Source organism: Dreissena polymorpha, chromosome 5 (genome assembly GCF_020536995.1).
Source record: "Dreissena polymorpha isolate Duluth1 chromosome 5, UMN_Dpol_1.0, whole genome shotgun sequence".
Taxonomy (NCBI): domain Eukaryota; kingdom Metazoa; phylum Mollusca; class Bivalvia; order Myida; family Dreissenidae; genus Dreissena; species Dreissena polymorpha.
In genome coordinates, this window is record NC_068359.1 from 16,598,747 (window position 1) to 16,608,634 (window position 9,888).

General features: G+C 35.6%; 1 protein-coding gene across 1 annotated transcript; it reads right to left on the minus strand.

Moving 5' to 3' along the window:
- Positions 1 to 595: 595 nt before the first annotated feature.
- On the minus strand, positions 596 to 8,287 carry LOC127831067 (uncharacterized). The gene is made up of 8 exons (XM_052356053.1): positions 8,173 to 8,287; positions 7,379 to 7,587; positions 7,058 to 7,144; positions 6,525 to 6,584; positions 6,211 to 6,233; positions 4,659 to 4,746; positions 3,937 to 4,149; positions 596 to 3,306 (listed from the first exon to the last, which is right to left on the minus strand). The coding sequence occupies exons 1-8, from the start codon at positions 8,285 to 8,287 to the stop codon at positions 3,226 to 3,228; spliced, it is 876 nt and encodes a 291-aa protein (XP_052212013.1). The 3' UTR covers positions 596 to 3,225.
- Positions 8,288 to 9,888: the final 1,601 nt, after the last annotated feature.

Genomic DNA, 9,888 nt, shown 5'->3' on the forward strand with positions numbered 1-9,888 from the left:
AACATCACTCAGGCGACATGGATCTCTTGGGCATGCGTATGTCAACCGCCGTTACAAGTGACGCTCGTCATTTATATCAAAGTACTAGTACATGTACCGCTTGTAATTGATATCACACGTGCGTTATGTATCTTGAACATGGGTATACAAACTACTGGTACACGTGGCGCTTGTTATGTCACGCATGCGACATGGATCTCTTGAATATGCGTATATAAACCACCGATACACGTGACGCTTGAATGATATCACGCATGCGACATTGTTCACTTGAACATGACTATGCCAACTAAGGTACAATTGTCTCTTGTAATAGATATTACTTGAACATGGGTATGCGAACTATCGATGTACGTGCCGCTTGTACTTGATATGGCACATGAATTTATGTAACATTTGTATGAAACTACCGGTAAATGTACCGCTTGTAATCGTGTCACCAGTTATAACAATGTTTAACCGTATAGTAAATCTCATTGTCATTTTTAAAACCTAGATATGCCCGATACACCAGTCACTCGTGTCAACCTGTTCACTTGAAGGAAAGTTGTAATTTGTATTGATATGGCTCCTTTGAGGTAAGAATAATAACACATTGTATGCATAATAGTTATATTGATCAAAAAGTGAAACAACATGATACCACCATACATCACATTACAAAAACTGTATACAAATACGAATATTTATTTGCAGTCAGGCCACAGGGCCATAATACATAGTTTAATTTCATAATTATATAAAATAACCTGAATAGTTAAAGAAAACAAAGTCATATGATGCAACACGCATGCACTTTCGTAGAACAAATGCTGCTATACATTATAATACCACCAAAACAAGGATTACTTTATAATTAACTACCTATAACATGTAAGCATGCAAAATAGTAACATACTTATAAAGTAACCTAAGAATCAGTATTTTTTATCAGATATAAATAAACAATGCAATACAAGCATTCAGAATTAAAATGACAGCTAATTTGCATGATAATTACGTAGTTGTTATATATTAGCATGCACATACACACATTTTGCAATCAAAAATATGTGCTTGTCATTTTCATCGGCCATTAACATATTGAACAAACCAAAGTTTCCATTTCATTCAAACACAGCGGAATAAACAAATCATATCTGTGTTATATAATGGGCACTGCATAAACACAGGGTACTCATCTTCTACATTATAAACATGTCGCATAAGACAAAATTTACAGTATCTATGATCACGTATATAACATACAACAAGAATATCAGTGAAACTGATGGATGCTCCCCGATGATGCGCTATGTCAATCTATGTGTTAATAACCACCTTAAAAAATTCTATTATTAGCCTCGGTGACATTGACCCCAGTGACCTCAAACCTCATCAAAGGAAGAGGTCATGCAAGGTACCTACGTGCCAAATATGAAAGAGATCGTTAAAGTATTGAATGTGCTATGAGAAACTGTGACAAAAGTGTGACGGAAAAATCTATTATTAGCCTTGGTGACCTTGACCCCAGTGACCTCATCAAAAGGTTAAGGTCCATGCAAGGTACCTACATGCCTAATATGAAAGAGATCGGTAAAGAATTGAAGGTGCTATGGGAAACTAGTGAGGAAGGACAAACTGGAAACTATATGCTCCGGCGAAATTGTATTTCGGGAGCATAACAATTAGGAAAAATATGAAAAATAACGAATTTCAAGAATAAATGCTACAACAGAATCAGGAACACTGATAATACAATGGCTTTTGTAAGGTGCATGAAGACAGCGAAATGAATACTGCAAATCATACAAGTCACAGAACATATAATTGACAATTTTTCATAAATGATTCAGCTATAAAGGTGCCATGATGACACTATATCGCTCATCTGACTGTTGTTCTTGTCTATAAACTTGAACTCTCTTCCTGGCCATTTAAAAGAAGTGTTCACTATGAGCAAATAAGGACAAATTTGCCTGTGAGTTGGGTATAGCATATTTTGAAATTCACGAAGGAGGTCAACCAGACGATGTTTTATGCCAAATATATAAGCTTTCCTTTTGGTTGCCATTGCAACCAGATTTATGCATGGAATGCATTTCATTTAACAACTTTGAAAGAGGTTCATGAAAGAAAACTCGTGCCATGTTTCATTAAGATTGGCACAGAGGTTAGATGTTGTTTAAGTAAAAAATGTTGACCCATGACGGACCAAGACCATTCACAATAGCTCACCCTGAGCACTTTATGCTCAGTTGAGATATAAACACAAAACAATTATTGCATAATAATACATAGTATGTGTTTACTCGCTCAGTCTTTAAATAGAAAAAAGCATCAAAAGATGCAATAGTAAGTATCCAAAGTTCAGATGAACTTAAAATTATAGATCATTTAAGTATCACATTAAACTAACCCAGCTAAAGCAATTCTTATCTTTTTTCATATGATAACTTTTTCTTCTTATTCCATTCATTTAAAAAGAATTGTAGGTAAAAGCAAAAGTGTGACTGTGACATCTGACGGGCCAACCTTTTAATGCACTGTATAAAGCTGTTGAATTGTTCACATATTTCAGATTTTACAGATTCAAAGCCTTGAAGTCTGCTAGCTGTAAAAGCACTAGAACATTTGTGGGAGTAGCCATGGAAAATGTCATGAAAAAAAGTTCATTTTTATAGTATCCACTTTCTCTGTTTAGGCAATATTCTTGTAAATTACATGCAAAGTCATAAAACACGTCTTGTGGAGGGGTTTCTAAATAGCTATAGAGTGATAATGCGGGATCTTTTCTTCCTTCTGCCCCAGTCATGTGGAAACCATAGCAATGTCCATGGTCTGCACAGAACCAAAGAAATAATGTTGATGTTCCTCGAGCAGAAGTTTCAACTTTAGAATAATCTATTTTCATGTTTGAAGCCCAACTGAACCAAAAATTAAAAAAAACTGTTTGATTCATAAACCTAGCCTTATTGTGGCGAGTTTTATACATCTCATTTTTAAACTGGCAGTAAGAGGAAAAAGTGCAACTAGAATTCATAACCATAGATACAAATTCCCACCCTATTTCATCTCCTGCTGCTGTATCCCTACTTAATACATGTAAACAATCTAAGTCCCCTTCATCCCAAAGAATTCTGCATGGCTTACTAATTGAATTATAGCATTCACGTATATGAATGTCACATTTTACAGGTGCAAAATTTGTGTAAATATTTAATGTCCTTTGTCTTTCGTGTATGGTCAGTCCATTTTCACTGTAATTATCGTCATCTTCTCGCTTGAGCCAACCGCTTCCACAGGGACCGGTATTGTCTGGAATATCTGGAAATAATACAGGTCCTTTTAGGCAGCCATCTGAACATCGAACAAGGTTAGAATCATTCCACTGATCACGTTTTATGATATTTTTCCTTAACTCATTATTGTCTTTAAGTCTGGGAGAATGTTTACTTCTACACTTAAAATTCCAAAGTCCAGATTCCTCATTGAAGTTATTGTATGCAGCAGTACTTAATGTAACCGAAACAGGCATTTCATCATCAATATTGTCATCAAATAACTGCTGTTCTTCATCATCATTGTTATCAATATTTGTATGAATTAAATCTTCCCACATGTGAGTATATGATTTAAATAAGTTTAAGTGCCTACAAACCTTCGAATTTAGTAAAGTACTTATATTTCTCTTATAACCAACCAGACAGGCCAAAAACAATATATTCCGATCATTTGATCTTGGGGCATACAAATAGAAAATGGTCAATATATAAGATAATAATTTCAAACTAGCACCTTCCTCAAATTACCCTAACCACACATATAATATATATATATATATATATATATATATATATATATATATTTATTTATAGAACATTAACAAGGTTAAAATTCCTCTGATTAAGGAACTTGCCCACTAATATTGTTTATTATAAGGCAGGAATATCTCACCGGTCCAGGGTTAAGTTCAACGTCATTTGAAAGAATAAGAAGAAGCTGTGAAGTGTCTACATCTTGTTGGGGCGTCTCGTCAGTGTCTCGTTGGAAAAAGAAGTGGGATGGCACATTGACTTTATCTTCATTTGCGGCGTTGTCATCTTGTTGGGGCGTCTCTTCAGTGTCTCGGTGGCAATGGATGTTGGATGGCACGTTGATTTCATCTTCCTATAATAGACTAACCCTTCCTTTAATACAATACTTACTAGACAAACAAGACTATTGCCAAGCAATGTATGTCCCCTACAGGTTCCACCATTATCAGATTTTTTTGGATTTTTTTTCATTATATATATTTACAAATTACTACCGGTTATATAATTTGAAAAGCGTATACCTTTGAAGATGATTTGAAATAATGTGAATACATCCCTTTCATTAAATTCATTCTTTTTAATGAAAACATAAAATTTGTTTATAGCATTGTGCCATGCTATCAGATCAATTGGCATGCTACAAATATATTGTCATATAAACAGGGCAATCATTGTCTTTCATGCTTGAACCAATTACTATATTATGATACATACAAATAGGACACAGATGAATCAAACACACATTCTGCTGATTTATATTAAAATCAAAGTAATGAAAATACCTATGAAAGAAATATTTATGTAAATTGTCAAGATGGAAAGTGTTAAAAAGTATGGAGCATATCGTCATAAAATTAGTACCAAGCATAAGCCATTCAACTTGTATGCAGGCAGGAAAACAGCCACATCTTCAGTAATGTCAAGGTAAACAAATCCACTGCAGCATGACCTTTAATGCATGACGAAAAAACAGGATCATTAATGCAGTGTCTGTGAATGCATAATCATGTAAAATTAATATTCATTCAGGCTAAAAATTGCCATCCAGTAAAAAAGGGAAACTATGTCTGAACTATATTTTTGTTGTCCCGGACAATATTGGACGACCACTAATTCCAATGACCGTCAATATAAAACTAACAAAACGATTAAACCTATTTGACATGAAACTAACAAGAGAGTTACTGCAGTAATAGCATTCATGCAGCAAGTTTTAATATAAAACAAGAGCACCGCATAACGGGTGCCATGCTCGGCTGCAAAAGCTTGTCAGAGTGATCTTGATCTTTGACCTAGTGACCCAAAATGGGTGTGGTGTGTAGAACTCATCAAGGTGCATATACATATGAAGTTTCAAAGTTGAAGGTGGAAGCACTTTGATTTTAGAGCCAATGATAAGGTTTTAGCACGACGCCGGTGGACGACGAGCAGGCTATGACAATACCTCGGTTTTCTCCGAAAACAGCCTCGCTAATAAATATTGTTGGGGTGTCTAAAAATAAAGCAACAATGAGTGCCTTATGTTGGCATATGTTTATGTTGTATGTAATTCCATTAAGAAAGGTGATTTTTATGAAACTACTTAAGAATGCATTACATTTATGTATATATAGGTAAACAACAGCTGTCACCATAGGATGACTTATGCCCCCTATAAACGCTTGATAGAAGTTATGAGCTTTTTTCGAAACTTAAACACAGATTTCGAAACCTAAACGCAGACCCTAAGTTCAAGGTCAAGGTCACAGGGGTCAAAATTTGTGTGCGCATGGAAAGGCTTTGTCAATATACACATGCATGCCAAATATGAAGTTGCTATCTGAAGCGACATAGAAGTTATGAGCATTTTTCGAAACCTAAACGTAAAGTGTGACAGACAGACTATATGCCCTCCTTCGGCGGCATAAAAAGATGTGCCAGAAATTAATGACTTCAAGGATATAATACATGTAAATGTTAACAAATAGATTTTTTTCAACGAAAGCAAAAACAAACAAAACAAATGCACCAAACAAGCTTCCTATTCCTTGATAACATGTATAAATCTGCATTTATTTACTGTGCTTTCCCTATCGGTATTTTATGGCTATTTATTTCACACATATTTCACTACCAGTAACATGATGATGAATAAAAACAAGAGCACCGCATAGCAGGTGCCAACGCTCGGCTGCAGGTGCAGTTTCTTTTTTTTAAGAGTTCACAGTGATCTTGACCTTTGACCTAGTGACACAAAAAAGGGTGTGGCATGTATAACTCATCAAGGTGCAGCTACATATAAAGTTTCAAAGTTATAGGATGAAGCACATTAAACATTGTGGCATTTCTTTGTTAACTGAAACAATTAACACATGCATGTACATGCAAACAAAAATTTCAACAATAACAAATGCACCAATCAAGCTTTATATACCTTGTGTGGCATTTCTTTGCCAACTGAAACAATTTACACATGCATGTACAGGCATGGCATAAGTGCAAAACCTCATCCACCAAAGTTGACTATTTTGAAAAATAACAACAATTATATAATAATATGCAGAAGACAACAGAAAGGAAAGATGTCCTCAAAATAATAACACTAATATGGTCTTTTACTTATATTTTACTTTCAAAATAGGTTTGGTTGTGGTTTTTTTTCAACAAAAAAAAACTTGTTTTAAGAATTAGTAGGACATTTCCACAATGAAACAGTGAGGGTTATCTGAAATTAACAGTATTTTTTACCTTCTTTCCATATCTTTTGACATTTCTGGTTGCAGACCTCTTAGCTCTGGCTGTGACAACCTGAGAATGAATTGTGTGTGTGAAAATATGGAAAACAAAATTATATAAACTAACTAGTTTATTTTTTATACAATTACAGAATGTTATGTTCTGATATAACTGAATGGTTATGACATCAACTCTATGGTCTGGCTTTCACACAAAGACATCTGTTGAACTTTTCATGTTTACCACTTAATGACAAACAATGCTCTTTGATGATTAAAGGCATTGCTTTAAAAGTATAGGACCTGCAGTCCAACTATTGCCTTACAGCTACCAATAATGAAGGGCATTATGGTGCTGATCAGGGGCAAAAAGGCGAGGCTAAAAAAGAGACATGAGAGGGTGCCCAGCTTTACGGCTCTAGACATAACATTAATTTATAGGCTGTAACAAGCCATATGAGCAATCAATACTGGATTGCAATCACTTTATAAATGTTCATTAAGAATGATGAAATATCTGTACGATTAAATGCATAGAAAAGTTACCGTTATTTTATGTGTCTGAGGCTTAATGTCCCTGGGAACTGGTACTTCACTTGCATCCACCTTGTCTTGAATCTCTGGTTGAGCTCCCTACAATTTATTTAACCATAATACAGGTATTATACTTTTTTTAAACGGCTTATTTTAATCAAAATATAAACATTACAGCAAAATCAAATTGTTATGAATATTTGTAGGTGGAAGCGCTTGATTTTAGAGTCAATGTTAAGGTTTTAGCCTGACGCAGAATTGCAGTTTTGTGCATAAATCACATTTGCTTATGGCTCATAAATGCAGTCCACTTTGTTGTAGCACTAAACTCACAGTCTGCACAATATCCGAAAAGAGTGCTATGGTGCTGTCATGCTCCTGAACCGGTACTTCCGTGGCTGAGAGAGCTGGCCATTCTGTAGGATCTTGAACAGCAGCCTCCACACACAGCTGGTTTGGCAGGTCGTCATGTATGGATGCTAAACACCTCCTAGCCCCTTCAGCACTCAGATGTAGTCCATCATGGGACAAGTACAGGACTTCTTAAAATTAAATTTTGATTATTGATAGTTACCGTACTAATTTGTTTTAAACATAACTAAGATATTAAAGCAGCAAATTAAATGAACTGGTTTCCCTCAACGAATGAAAAAATATTTTAGTTTCAATCAATTAGAGTGTACAACTCTGAACTGACCAAAATGATCATCCTGACAAAACTTATACAAGAACTTCTAAAAAAATGATAATACATTTCATTAACTTCCATATTACAGCACAGGCAGATATCTTTAATTATGGGGCTTTACTTCTAGAGCTGAAACCAACAAAACGTGCAAGTGTACCACCACAAAGTAATACATCTATTTTAAAATTCATGATATTTCATGTAAAAGTTATTAAGAAACCAGTAATTGCAACAAAACTGCTCAATGAGTCAATTTTCACCAATTAAGGAGGCATATCTCTTGAGCAAAGAAGGATGTCTGAACAGAATTTGGGATTGGTCCACCGCAGTATAATGATGCATATATTATTTTAAGTTTCATGATGATGAAATTCCATGCAACAGTTGCTGAGAAACTTCCTATTTCACTCTAGATCTTTCCCTATACCTGTTTAGTTGCTGCATAGTCCATGTATCTCACAGAAGGCACATGGTGACTCAGTTCCCACAGCATGCTGTTTGCGCTCCTTATCCACTGGCAGTAGTTCCTCAACTGTGCCCCTGAGAGTGGCCATCGGGGAAACATTCTCACATCAAAATCACGTGGAAGAATCACGCAAAGCACCACGTGTATTTCAGTGCACACACTGAATACAACATCAAGGATCTCAGTCACACAACTAAAAATAACAAGCAAATTCATTGAATTGATATACCCTGCCAATATGCTTCTGGACAAAAAAAGTGTTATATTTGACACTAAAGAAGCATTTTTTTAAGAAACAAAGGGCCATAACTCTGCTATTAACAGATGGTGTACGATGCCATTTGGCCTGCAGCATCCTCTTATCCATATATATACTCATACCAAGTTTCAATGAAATCCGCCAAAGCACTTCCAAGATATGGCTCTGGACACAAAAGTGCTGGACGGACAGATGGAAAGACAGACGGACAGACAACCCCAAAACAATATCCATCCTCCTATGGCAAGGGATAATAAGGTAATGGTATTAGTTGCTCATTGTATTATCTTCCCATCACAAACAATTATTAAATAGAGATGTGTTCGTCAGAAACACAATGCCCCATATTGCGCCGCTTTGTATTTATTTTTTTACCTTTGACCTTGAAGGATGACCTTGAACCTCCACCACTCAAAATGTGCAGCTTCATGAGATACACGTGCACACCAAATATCAAGTTGCTATCTTCAATATTGAAAAAGTTATGGCCAATGTTAAAGTTTTCAGACGGACAGACGCCATATATTTGACATTTGACCTTGAAGGATGACCTTTCACCAATTAAAAATGTTCAGCTCCATGAGGTACACACGCATGCCAAATATCAAGTTTCTATCTTTAATAATGCAAAAGTTATGGCCAACGTTGAAGTTTTTTTTCCCGACGGACGGACAGACTGACACACATACTGACTGACGGACAGTTCAACTTCTATGTGCAACCCTACCGGGGGCATAAAAAGTTACAAACAACTACAAAAATATTTGAGAAAACTAACTTATCTTATTTCATTAAAATGCCAATCCAAAAAAATCTAATAAGAAAGTGATACTAAGTTGATCAAGCTCATTTTTATTCATGCTGCTAAGCTGTTCAGTGGCGGATCCAGGGTTTCTAGTTAGGGGGTTGGTGTGGACATTCAATAACACAGGCCAATGTAAAAGCATAATGGTGTAGTGGATGTGGTGTCCGCCTAGTGATAGGGAGTTAGGAGGTTCTCATTATCTTCTCCATAAACACCAAGTTCTGGTTCGTCCCAGGAACAGACTCGAGTGTCTCAATAAGCATAGTGCGTTCCCTGCAATAAAGCTAAGGTAAAAAGGTAAATAAAAACTAAAACTGAAAAATTACTGTTCAACATACCGGTAGAAAATTGCTATCCTTGCAGCAAACATCGTAGAGCCAAGATGCAGGTACAATATGTCGTAACAACCTGACATCAGCTCTTGATGCAGCAGCTTTCTAAAGCCCTTCCGGTCAGACACATACTTTGCACCTGCATAGTAAAATAAGATCTTCCATTTGGAATTGGTTTTCATTTGCAATAATTTTTCTTGAGTTGTCATTTGTTATTGAATATTATGAAAAATAGTCATCATTGCTATGTTCGAGACAAGCAAGCTTATCTTTGTTAATATTTATCTCACTTG

What these genes read in the sequence shown, in the direction of transcription:
- LOC127831067 (XM_052356053.1), bottom strand. Translation starts at nt 8,287, where the DNA reads ATGGCCACTCTCAGGGGCACAGTTGAGGAACTACTGCCAGTGGATAAG. An exon ending in AGTTGAATGGCTTATGCTTG is followed by an intron (nt 4,150 to 4,658) that starts GTACTAATTTTA and finishes AGTCTATTATAG; the next exon opens with GAAGATGAAATCAACGTGCC. An exon ending in TTGAACTTAACCCTGGACCG is followed by an intron (nt 3,307 to 3,936) that starts GTGAGATATTCC and finishes TATTATTTCCAG; the next exon opens with ATATTCCAGACAATACCGGT.